General features: G+C 28.2%; 2 protein-coding genes across 2 annotated transcripts; one reads left to right on the top strand and one right to left on the bottom strand.

The window, feature by feature from the left end:
* Positions 1 to 2,060: 2,060 nt before the first annotated feature.
* LOC114165749 (phospholipase D alpha 1) lies at positions 2,061 to 6,293 on the top strand. Its single transcript, XM_028050319.1, has 4 exons — positions 2,061 to 2,278; positions 2,528 to 2,627; positions 3,602 to 5,504; positions 5,620 to 6,293. Exons 2-4 carry the CDS (start codon positions 2,535 to 2,537, stop codon positions 6,051 to 6,053), a joined length of 2,430 nt encoding a protein of 809 aa, XP_027906120.1. The 5' UTR covers positions 2,061 to 2,278; positions 2,528 to 2,534; the 3' UTR covers positions 6,054 to 6,293.
* A 3,550-nt stretch (positions 6,294 to 9,843) lies between these two features.
* On the bottom strand, positions 9,844 to 10,620 carry LOC114167314. The gene is made up of 2 exons (XM_028052368.1): positions 10,366 to 10,620; positions 9,844 to 10,247 (listed from the first exon to the last, which is right to left on the bottom strand). The coding sequence occupies exons 1-2, from the start codon at positions 10,508 to 10,510 to the stop codon at positions 10,003 to 10,005; spliced, it is 390 nt and encodes a 129-aa protein (XP_027908169.1). The 5' UTR covers positions 10,511 to 10,620; the 3' UTR covers positions 9,844 to 10,002.
* Between the last annotated feature and the right edge of the window lie 3,269 nt (positions 10,621 to 13,889).

The raw sequence follows: 13,889 nt of genomic DNA on the forward strand, positions 1-13,889 counted from the left end.
TTTAATATGTTATTGATGGTTTTTCTTCGACTTATTTTAAATAATGAATGTTTTCCTTTTTTACCAAAAAAAAAAAGAGTCAATAATGTTAATCACTCGTGTGTGGAATACTGGTTTATAAAATAAAGGACAAAATGTTAATAAAAAATAAGTGAAAATGTACCAAAAATTCAGTACACCAAAATACTATATTATATTATAACTCACTAGTGATTATAAAAATAAAATAAAAAGTAAAAAACTTCTTTTGGTCGGTGTCTATTAATGTGAAAAAGGTTTCATATGATGCCATGTGCATAAAGTTCAATCACAAATTTCACTATTGCATTTACCTTGACACCTTACTATTGAATAAAGATATTACACATTAACACTTAATTTTGTTAACTTTCTAAAAATGTTATATATATATATATATATATATATATATATATATATATATATATATATATATATATATATATATATATAAGAAATACAAACATTCACTCTTTTTCTTAAATGAAAAATCTTTTTTTAATTAGGATTAAATATGATTTTGGTCTCTTAAGTTAATTTTAAAATTAGTCTATTTCAAAATTTTGAACCAATTTAGTATTTCATCTTTTGAGATACATGAATTTAGTCCTTTTAATCAAATTTTGTTAAGTTTATTCGACATTTCAAACGCATTTTATAATAGTATTTAACTTTACATTAAAGCAAAATTGTGTCAAATAGTATAAACAACTCAAATATAATCCTAAAATACGTACGAACCATTAAATAAACCTAATAATTTGATTAAAATGACTAAATCTATATATTTTAAAAAATAAGAACTAAATTAATTTAAAGTTTCAAAATAAACTAATTTTAAAATTCATTAAAAATTAAGGAATAAAAATATATTTAATCCTTTCCGTTAAATTATTCTTTTAATAACTTTAAAAAAATTAGATGCTGCACACATTTATACTCTAATTTGTATTTTTATCAATGATCAGTGATAAAGTAACATTTTGTTTATTTTCCATTATTAACATTTTACTGACATTAACCAGTAATCTGTAAAGAAAATATGCACTGATTGTTTAAAATTTTTATTAGGTTAGTGCATGGATTTTACTGACATTAACCAGTAACCAGTAATCTGCAATTTTGTTTAAAACTATGAATGCACACATTACCATAAATATACTCTGCAGAATCATTTAAGAAAGGAGAAAGGAAAACAATTCAAACATCTCTCTCATGGAATAATATTGTATCAAGTAAATTTTTTAAATATATTTTTTTAGTGCACTCAAGAATGTATATCATATATAATATATATCCAATACGTTAATATTAATTTTAAAAATAATATAATACTACACGTGATATATCTATATTAAAATATACAATAATTTTAAAAAATATGATAAACATACGATTATTTTTTGTATGAATTCAAATTAAAATCACATATATTAAAATTATTAACATAAAAATTATAAATTATTATCAAAAAAATTATTATTATTTTATATATTAAAAAGTTTATTAATAAGTATATGTAAAATATTGTAAAATATTAATTAAATTAAAGTATTTGTATATCTAATTGTATATACGTGAGAATATATTCAAACTTGTTGTCTCATAAGAATTAATTACCACTTTTCACACACACGCACACAAAAAATGGGATGCACCAATAATGGTGGTTCAATATTTACCAAATTTAGTTAATTTTGATTCTGTATTGTCGCCTCTTGAATCTTCTCTGAGAAATATCTCACTATATATTTTCATTGGTTTTTTCTCTATTATTAGTCATAGAATATTTATTAATTTTACTGATTATAATTTTTACAGAAAACTCGATTGAACATTTCACTAATCGTTATTATTATTTTTCATTTATAAAGCTGAAACATTTTGTCCATCAAAGATTAAGTTGAATTATGTAAAAAAGCATTCATAAAATCTTAATTTACTATTTTTTTTCTTCAATTAAACATGAAAACAAGACACAATAATTGTAAATAGATTAAAAAATAAAACAGAACACATATAGAAGAAGTCAAGTGAAGAGATGATTGTGCTTTTCCACGAACACGAACACGACGCGATTAGAATGCAATGTTGTAGAATAATATGAAAAGTTTAAACATGCATGTTTTTTTTTTTCTTCGTTCGTCCCTTGTTAAAAGGAGACACTGACTCACTCATATCCATTCTCACTTCTCCTTTCTCGGATCTCTCTCACACCCTTTCTCTCTTTTCTTCTTCTCCTTCATTTTCCTTTGGCAAGGTAGTGTTTTTCGCTCTTCTTTCTATTTCCACACGCTCTGTTCATTTTTCTGCCATTTCTATTCTGAAGTATTCTTCCCCAATTCTAAGCCCTTTTGATCCACCCCGCGATCTGATCTAACTCTTTCATCTCTCAAATTAGTAATCTTTCTGTGTAGTGCACTTCAACTCCGCTAGATAAAACATGGGTGCTTTTTTTCACGTTTGTGTGATCTAATGCGAAGTGGGGTTGTGTGGATTTGCATTGCAGGTGGGAGATGGCGCAAATTCTGCTTCACGGGACTCTCCACGCCACCATCTACGAGGTTGATGAGCTCCATGGTGGTGGTGGCGGCAATTTTTTCAGCAAGGTATTTGTTTTAGGCCTGTTTGGATCTTGCTGAATCTGGTGCTTTAACTGTTGGTTTTGAGTCACAGTGTGTTGGATTTGGTATGTGTTTCCATTTGTGTTGAAAATTCATAAATCGAAGATGACACTGCTTCCTTTGAAGGATCCGGGATTTGTTTGAATTTGATCATTTGTGATAGTATGATAGTACCATGAACTGATAAATTAAGAACGAAAGGAACATTACTTGATAGTGTATTGTGTGATTGTTTGATGTATCACAATAATAAGGAAAATGAAGTTGATGCAATTCTGAGATTTTCTGTGAACCTTGGTGCAAATGATTAATCGGTTTAAATTTGTTATCCGGTTTCAACTTTTGTGACAATGATCTAGTACTGCAAATTATTTACAAATCTGTCTGTGAATTCTATCTGGAAATTAATTGTGCCGACATTTAAGAGATTTTGTTATTAAGAAAATGAGAATGTTAATCCATGTTAGTGTTCGTAGTCAAGGTTTCTGGAAAGGAATCATAATTTAAATTGTGATTTAACAGTTTGCTCAACATGAATCAAATTGTTGACTTTAGTTGGGATTATCTTATTCATCCATCTGGTGTTTTACTTCAGTGGCCATTAATTTACCTTATGTAACCCTTGTTACACATATGCTTTATTTAATTGTAGAATTGACTATGCTAGAGCCTTAGTTTGGATTTTACTTAGTGACTTAACAGATTTTATAGTTCTGAAAGCTGGATTGAGTCTTTCTGAAGTGTGAGCAAAAATTTGTTGTGTTATCTATTAATTAATTTTCGGCAAGCCACATTTATTCAATTATGGACCTTTCCCCTTGCTCCTTTCCTTTCATTCCTTTATCATTGCAGGCATGTTATTATCATCTACTATTCATTAGTATTTCAGTTGATTTAGATTTGCTCCTTTATTTTCCTAATCACTGTTATTGACTCATTTAATGCTTATTCTGCTACAGCTCAAGCAAAACATTGAGGAGACTGTAGGTATTGGAAAGGGAGTTACTAAACTCTATGCAACCATTGATCTGGAGAAGGCAAGAGTAGGAAGGACTAGAATTATAGAAAATGAAACTACTAATCCCAAATGGAATGAGTCTTTTCACATTTATTGTGGCCATCTGGCTTCAAATATTATATTTACTGTGAAAGATGATAATCCCATTGGGGCAACACTAATTGGAAGAGCATATGTGCCAGTTTCTGAGGTCTTGGATGGCCATGAAATAGATAAGTGGGTTGAAATCTTGGACACAGAAAAAAACCCAATAGAAGGGGGTTCAAAGATCCATGTGAGGCTGCAATATTTTGATGTCTTAAAAGACCGCAACTGGGCAAGAGGAATCAGAAGTCCAAAATACCCTGGAGTTCCCTATACTTTCTTCTCACAGAGGCAAGGATGTAAGGTATTTCTGTACCAAGATGCTCATGTACCTGATAACTTTGTACCTAAAATACCTCTTGCTGGAGGTAAGAACTATGAGGCTCATAGGTGTTGGGAGGATATATTTGATGCAATCACTAATGCAAAACACTTGATATACATTACTGGTTGGTCTGTTTATACTGAAATTTCCTTGATAAGGGATTCTAGGCGGCCAAAAGCCGGGGGAGACCAAACAATTGGTGAGCTTCTGAAGAAAAAGGCAAGTGAAGGTGTTAGGGTGTTGATGCTTGTTTGGGATGATAGAACATCAGTTGGTTTGTTGAAAAAAGATGGATTGATGGCTACTCACGATGAAGAAACTGAGCAGTTCTTCAGGGACACTGATGTGCACTGTGTTTTATGCCCCCGCAATCCTGATGATGGCGGGAGCATTGTTCAAGATTTACAAATTTCTACCATGTTTACTCATCACCAGAAGATTGTGGTGGTTGACAGTGCTTTGCCTGGTGGAGGAGGGTCAGACAAGCGAAGAATTGTGAGTTTTGTTGGGGGTCTTGACCTCTGTGATGGAAGATATGACACTGCCTTCCACTCACTTTTCAGAACCCTAGACACAGCACACCATGATGATTTTCATCAGCCTAACTTTCCTGGTGCTGCAATCACAAAAGGTGGTCCCAGGGAACCATGGCATGACATTCACTCCCGGGTCGAAGGACCGATAGCTTGGGATGTTTTGTTCAACTTTGAGCAGAGATGGAGAAAGCAAGGTGGGAAGGATATACTTGCTCCACTGAGAGAACTTGAAGATGTCATTATTCCCCCATCCCCAGTAACTTTTCCTGATGATCATGAGACCTGGAATGTGCAGTTATTTAGATCTATTGATGGTGGGGCTGCTTTTGGGTTCCCAGATACTCCTGAAGATGCTGCCAAAGCAGGGCTTGTTAGTGGGAAGGATAACATCATTGATCGTAGCATTCAAGATGCTTATATTCATGCGATTCGACGTGCCAAGAATTTCATCTACATTGAAAATCAATATTTCCTTGGAAGCTCTTTTTCCTGGAGCAATGATGATATTAAGCGTGAAGAGATTGGTGCATTGCATCTAATCCCAAAGGAACTTTCCCTTAAGATTGTTAGTAAGATTGAAGCTGGGGAAAGGTTTGCCGTGTATGTTGTAGTCCCTATGTGGCCAGAGGGTATCCCAGAAAGTTCATCAGTTCAGGCAATATTGGATTGGCAAAAGAGAACAATAGAGATGATGTACAAGGATGTTGTTCAGGCACTGAGAGCTAAGGGAAGCGATGAAGATCCGCGAAACTATTTGACATTCTTCTGCCTTGGAAATCGAGAGGTGAAAAAATCAGGAGAATATGAACCTGCTGAACAACCAGAACCTGATTCAGATTATCAGAGAGCTCAAGAAGCCCGGCGTTTCATGATTTATGTTCATACCAAGATGATGATTGGTAAGTATGCTATATTTTTGTGAACAAGATCTTACAAATTATGTATACATTGTCAAGCCATGATATTGTATACGTTTACATTTACTAACACAACTATACATTTTCCCCTTTGCAGTTGATGATGAATACATAATCATTGGATCTGCCAACATCAACCAGAGATCAATGGATGGGGCTAGGGACTCTGAGATTGCCATGGGAGGTTATCAACCATATCATCTGGCTAACACACAGCCGGCACGTGGCCAAGTCTACGGTTTCCGCATGTCATTGTGGTATGAGCACCTTGGCATGCTTCATGACACATTCCAGAGGCCAGAAAGTGAAGAATGCATCAACAAGGTGAACCAGATTGCAGACAAATATTGGGATCTGTATTCTAGTGAGTCACTTGAGCGTGATCTTCCCGGTCACCTTCTACGTTACCCTATTGGGGTTGCCAGTGAAGGAGAGGTCACTGAGCTGCCAGGATTTGAGTTCTTCCCTGACACCAAGGCTCGCATTCTTGGTGCCAAAGCTGATTACCTCCCCCCAATACTCACTACTTAGTTTGATCTTGTACCATGTTACAATTTTCTGATTGCTTACATATCCTAATATGTGTTTTCATCACTTTTTAGTAATAATCTTGTTAGTCTCTGATGTCTTGTGGACATGTTTTTCTCTATTTTTCTGAAGATGTCAATGACAGATGTTAGTTATCTGGTGGTGTTGGTTAGCATAGCATGGTTTTGACTGCTATCTAACAATGTTTCTTTTCTCCCACAGTGACATTGTTGTTTTTTTGTACCTGCTTTTTGGTTTAGCTATTGCCTAACAGGAACATCATATCCACATTCTTTTTTGGAACATTTGGTTAGTGAAAAGCAAGCCATGCAAATATGCAGATTAGAAATATTTTGAAGCCTTAGATATGCATGAATCTGTTATTTAGGTGGTAGTAGGGACATATTTCTTAAACTGTGGAAACAAGACAGAAAATGTTTGGGGTAGGTCTGCCAAAGTAGGTCCAAAACTGTGTGGTTCTCTGAGATTCCCCTCTTAGCAGCCATGAGAATCTGCACTGTTTAGTGTCATGCATGCTTGTGAACAAGATTTATCAGCCATTAGTACTTGGTATTCGTTAATGAGAGAGTTGAACTCATAATATCGGTAATTCTTCTTTTTTAAATCCATCAATTCAATTTTATAACTTTCAAAACTACTTTTCAACCAAAAATGTCTTGTAGAGTGTTTGTTCATAAATTTATTTGGAGTTTTTGAAAAAGAAAAACAGACAACTTTTACTAGGAAATTGTCTATGTCATGCGACACGATATGATGGCATTTTGGTTTAAATAGGTTATTCTGTGTACTTTGAATGAAAATTTGAAAGTGTTTGTGGTTTCTCTTTAACTTATAATATTGCCGACAATACGAGACTTTGAATGAAATATGATTGATTTTTACACTTTTGTTAAATAAAATAATGTTTCGAAGACTAGTATCGTTAACTTTGGAATTTTTAATTTTACTTAGTCTTCGTTTCATCTTTCAAAGTCTTATAATTAATGATAACTTTATTTTATTAAATCATAGTACGTATTTATTTAAGAAATTTATAAATTGTGTTTTTTAATATTGCTTTTAAAAAAGTAATATATATCAACTGCCAATTACTATAACAACACTTTATTGCTAATAATCACCACATTCACTTAATTATGAATAAAACTAAATTATTCAAGAAAATCACTGTTAAATAAATAATATTTTAAAACTAATTATCAGATATAATGAAATAATTTGGTTTTACTTATATTTCATTTAAGTCTAACATACATTATAGTTTCTCTGTTTGTATTTAAATGTAGAGAAAATATTATTTTTTACGTGGAAGATTCAGTTATAATATCTTATACATTTCATAACAGACATATAATACCCATGTTGAAAAACATGATAATAATAGGTATGTTTATTGTAGTTCTATTTAAAAGAAAACCACTTAGCTGTTTTTTTTAGGTGTTTGATTCGTTTTTTTAAATAATTATATTTTTTAAAAATCTAAAACCAAATTACAAAAAGAATGTATTTTGAATAAATTTTTAAAATATGAATTAAATTTTACATTTCATAAAATATTAAAAATTAAATTAATATTTTATATTTTTGATCGATAAGAATGACAAAATAGGTTGTGGTTCACATTCTAGTCTGTCAATCCACCAAAACGAGATGGGTTGGATTAGAATTTTTAACCCACTAACCCATTTTGACTCGGATCAAAATAGACTAAATTAACCTATTTTGTTACCTCTACAAATTGATAAGAAAAACATTCAAATGTAAAATATTACCTTTTCTATATTAAAAACAAATAATAATAATAATAATAATAGATTTATACAAAAAAAAAAAAAAAAACCTTTGTATCTCTCTATATATTTTGGAATAAACACAAAATAAATGATAATGAAGGTTAAATAATAATTAATGGATAGGGATTTAATAGTAAACATTAAAATGTTCATGGTTCATTTCGAAATATTTAAGTGATTTAACGAGTGCAATTATTAAAATAGTATTATTGAAGATGTTATCTATAAGAATAAAATAGGATATAGAAAATGTTTTAATTAAAATAATTTTTATATAATTATAGATTATTATTATTATTATTATTATTATTATTATTATTATTATTATATTCTTAAAGAAACATTACTGAAGCGACCGTGATATGTATGAAATAAATAGAGTAAATAATTTATTTATTTCTTGGGGTTCATTTTTGTATTAGTCTTTGAAATTAAAAGAAGATTTTAAAAATAAAATAAAAAAAATAGAAAAATTTAAATAATTTCCTAAAAGATAAAATAATTCCAGTTTTTCCTGGTTTCACATTGATAAATTAATATAATTATATAATTGTGAGATACATCTTTTGTTGAAGTCGTATTGGTCAACTTTGAGGGGCTGTGGAAACGTTTCATTCAATTCAAGAAAGTCAAACTAATAGTTACGATTCATTGTTCTCAATTACTTCTTCAATAATTGTACCTCAAACCATTATTGCATTTGCTTATTAATAATAACATCCATGCTTCAAATTTTGAAAATGAAAAACACATAACTAAAAAAAAATAGTGAATAAATTAATCGATTTTTTTATGACGATTAATCATTAATATCATGGTTACGCGAAATATTGCATGTCATAACATAATACAATTTGTTTTTCTTTTAAACCTTTTTTTTATTTAATTTTAGAAAACTAAATACTATTTTGAAAATGCGATATGACTTAGCCCTATCGACATTTCAAATATTGTTTGAAGCAAAAAGTCCAAACAATCGTAGAATTCAAATCCAATTATAATATCATTACCATCTTTAATTTTTGTGCTTTTTATATGTGACTATGTATTATTCATTATCACTTTATTAAGTTTCAAAACTATTGAAACTATAAAATATGTTTGCTAAAATTGGTGTAATTTTTATTTATAACATATAAAATTTTATCAAGTTAGTATTTAACATTTATCTATGTTTGGCTTAAGAATCTAGAAGCATAAGATAATACTGAGTAACTTAATTCTATCTGTTCACGCTTCCATATTTTTAAGGAATATATTGTTGGTGATAATTAAAACAACCATATTTTCTCAAATTAATACCATGCAAATTTTTAGTTATACTAGGGTTTTAAAATATTAATAAAAAAATAAAAAAAAGTAAGATAAAATTATTATAATTACCATCTTCAAATAAGTAATTATCATATATTAAATAGTAAAAGATATAATTACTTTTCTATCTAATATGAGGTATACATAAGTATTAATATGATTCATTAAATAACAACAAATATACTTTTCACAAATCACACATATAGCCAGATCCATCAAATATTTTATGTTCAACAAAATCAAATTTCAATAAAATAAATTTTAAGTGATTGTAATATCATTCAAAAACTAAATTCAAATTTAATTAAACCTTATAAAATTAATTTATAAAATAATTAAATATTTGATCTTTTTCATTGAAAAAATGCAAACAAATCAAAGATAAACTCTTATTTCAAGATTTTAAGACGATGATTTTATATATCTTTATTATTTTTGTCTGTTATTCTATTCTTTCATTTTTATTACATGCCAAACATTAGAAAATATCAATTATTAAAGGACACTGGTATTTTGACACCACTTTTATTTTATTATCATTTGACACTACCCCTCACTACTATTTACTCTCTCTTTCTTCTACAAATATAAAAATTAACTTTTGTTAATACTATTTTATCTTTATACAAGTTATCAAAATGGTGTCAAACAACATTTTTTTAATTATTAAAAGTTATTTATAAATATTCATAGTATATTTTACATTTTATAAAATGGAAACATAAAAAAAAAATGAAAAAAATTGGCAACGAAAAATGTCTCCCCTGTTTGAAGTTGAAATACAGAATCTACAGGAAGCAACAGAGGATGATCTCATCAGTTCATCAGTGACAGCACGCCATTCTCTGCACTCTGTCCCTCAAAATCCCATTATACAGAGCAATTCGGTTCGCCGGAATTTCAGCGTTTCCCAGATTTTCTCTTTCGCACTCACTTCTCGATACTCTGTTTTGCATCCCCTGTTCTTCTCTGTTTTCTTCCTCAACCTCTCTCTCCACTTCCTTCACCATCACATTTTTAGCAAATTTCACCTTCTTCTTCTTCTTCTTCCTTCCCCTTTTCTTCTCCTCTGCCACAACAAAACAGAAAACAAAGTAAGCACCACAAATCACAGAATCCCATAGACGCGTTGAAATCAGAGTAGTGTTTGAGAAAAGAAAAAAAAAAAGGAATAAGATTTGATTTACCTGAATACATGCAAGAACGTAGAATTTGTTTGTTGGAATCTGAGGGAATTTGAAAAGTTTTGTGCTTGGAAAATGCGAGGTAGAGGAGAGTGGTGGAGAAGAGCATGGCGGAGGTGAAGACGAGACCTTGAGAGATGGAAGCCATGTTTGGGGAACAGAGGAAAAGGTTGTGTTTTGGAGAGAAGGAGGAGGAGCAGAGAGGACTTGTGTTGACCGTAGAAGGAAGAGACGTATAAATAATGAACAGAAAGTGATGGCGTCCCTGTTCACGAAGCTTCATGGCTCGTGCTTTATGGCAAAATAAACAAAAGGAAAAACAAAATTCCAAAATGGTAATTAAGGGAAAAGTCAATTCAATCGAATATAGATATGTTATTAATTTGAAGGTTAAATATGTTTTTTTTTTTGCGTATTTTAATTTTTAGTGAAAATTGAATTAATTTTTTTTTATTTTAAGATCAATTTAATTTTTTATTTAGATGAATTTATTCATTATAATCAAGTTTTATTAAATTGATTTGATGTTTTAAACGCGTTTTTAAGAAAACATTGAAGTAAAAATGAATTAAACGATATAAACAACTCAAATATGAAATGCTTTTAAAATGTTAAATAAATTTTAAAAAAATAATTAAAATGACTAAATATATGTATTTTCAAAATTGATGGACTAAATTAGTCTAAAATTTTGAGGATGAACTATTTTCAATTTCTACCAAAATTTAAGAGAAAAAAACATATTTAATCCTTAATATTTTATTATGTAATGGTGGTTGAAAATATATGTGAAATCTATTACATGTTATTGATTATTATTGATTTTAAATTCTGATAAATTTTGTATATATAGTTATATAGTTTCACTTATGTAAATATTTTAATTACTTTACAATTTTTTAGTGAATGATAAATGTTGTAAATTAGTGAAAAGAGAAATGATGACTTTTGATAACTTCTATCTCCACGTACTGGTTAATTAAGCGGTAAAAGATTAAATTATGACTACGAATCGTTTGATGGATAATTTGAAAAAAAAAAAGTACAAATTATAATAAATTTAAAGAATTTCACGAGAATTTGTTATAATGGTCTCGTGTAAAGATATCATAATAACATCCAATTTTTCGGAATGAGGATCAATTCCTTTATACAAATATATGCCTATTTTCAAATTATTATTGTTATTATATGGTCAAATAGTTTATTTTAAACAAGTTATACCCATTTAAAAACTTGACTGAGTATTTAATTACTATCCTTCTTAAAATTATTATATAACTCAAAATTATTATATAAGATTAATTTACAATATTAAATTTAAAAATTATACTTAATTAAGTTTTTAGTATTTTATAAATTTAAATAGTTTAATTAAGTTTTCATCAAAAGGTTATTTTAGTAAGAGTCAAAAAAAAATTATATTTTAAGTTGAGTCTTTATTATTTAATTTTGTCATTAATAGACTTCACTTAAATGTTATTTTTTTATTGATTGTTTGAATTTTTTACATCAAAAGTAAAAATATATGTTTTAAGTTTCTTATATATTTATGTATTTACAATTGAATTTTTATTAACATTTTATATTTAATTGAGTATTTAAATTGTTGTATATTTTTTAATTGAATTTCTATCATCAATTATAATAATGTGACCGTTTGATTTGTTAGGCTCAAGCAAACCACAATAAATTTGATTAATAAAATAAAATTTATTTTTACCAACTAATATTGTTTTTGTGTTTCCACATGATATGCTTTATCTTTTTATTTTAATAATTAATTTTTAGAAATAAGAGAATATTATTTTTACCAAATAATGTTCTTTTTGTCTTCGTATAATATTTTGCTTTTTGTTTTACTAATTAATTTTAAAAAAATGAAAAAAATTCGCTTTTTATAAAGATAACTAAACTTTTAAAGAATTTTTTTCTTAGAAAACCTGAAAAAATATATAATAAAATATAAATAAAAATTTATACATATATATATATATATATATATATATATATATATATTTTATATATTAAAAAATTAAAGGTTTATAAGAGGACTATTTTAGAAAATGTTTCTGAAAATCGTTTTTAATTTTAATTTTCATAAATTAGATTCTTTAATCCTTTTTTATTTTCCCTCCAAAATTCGAATTACTTTTTTGTTTTTTGAAGATCCAATATCATAAAAGTGGTTAAATCGAAAGATTTGTTGCATTATTCAATTTCATCTTAAGTTAAGTTCAATATTATATTATGTCATCTCTATAAAACCAATATATTTTCTTATACATGCAGTTTTCTTATTGGAATTTCATATGTGTAATAAAGAAATTACATTTTGTTGTGATTCTAAAATCGTGTCTTGATCCTTGATCAAGTTTTATTCGCCTGCGAGATCTACATTCTCATTGACCATTTCTTCACTTAAAATACCACACTCATCGCACATTTTTTCTTCAAGGTGGTTAGGGACTCTGACATCGGCATAATAAACACAATAAACACATTGTGATATTGTCCTAATAAACACCCAAAACATACTCAATAAACACAATAATAAATTAGGGATCAAGGCTAACTAGAGTGAAAGTGATAGAAAATTGCATGGGGAGAGAGAGAGAGAGCAAAAGCTAAGTGCAATAAGAGGGAATATACAATAGTCACTAACAAGAGGGAGAAAACAAGAGTTAATGTGAGGAGGGAGGCAACACGAGGGAGGAGAGATGCAAGCATAAGAGTGAAGTGTAGTGAAATGGGAGAAGGAAGAAGAAATAAATTAAAGATTTGATGTCGTTTATAGTGAAAATCCGACATAGTATATATTTTTGAACTTTAAAATAATATATTGTCTATTTTCTATGATAGTTATAAGTATAACGACATAAAAAAAATCTTATACTTTATTATGAAATTGTCAATGTTCTCACTTTCTATGTCAATTGTATTTATAACTGACATATAAAATCTTATACTTTATTATGAAACAATTAGCATGCCCATATTTTGATGTTAATTATAGTAATAATAGCTGGCACAATAAGCTATTATTAAAAAGAATAACTGTTTTTGTACCAGTAGACTTTTTCTTTGATAAAGTGTTGAATAATGTTTTCATGTTTATAATCCATGTGATAAAATTGATAATACATATGATATCAACAAAATAATGACTTACATCATATATATACATATATATATATATATATATATATATATATATATATATATATAAAAGATAATTACAATAACAATGTAATACTTCATTTAATATACCATATATTTAAATATATGATATTTTATAAATATATGACACTAAAAAATATGATGATGTAATCAAATTATTGAACTTTATTATAGTTAGTGTTAAAATGTGAATATTTTATAAATTTATTTACAGTATTTTATAGCCATTTTAGGTAGACTAGACTTAATGAATATTGTTGATTAATGTTACTTAACACATTTATTGGACAAAGTAATAATTGATAAGACAAAAAAAAAGTAACTACGGTAATAATATATAAAAAATA

Source organism: Vigna unguiculata, chromosome 10 (genome assembly GCF_004118075.2).
Source record: "Vigna unguiculata cultivar IT97K-499-35 chromosome 10, ASM411807v1, whole genome shotgun sequence".
Classification (NCBI taxonomy): Eukaryota; Viridiplantae; Streptophyta; class Magnoliopsida; order Fabales; family Fabaceae; genus Vigna; species Vigna unguiculata.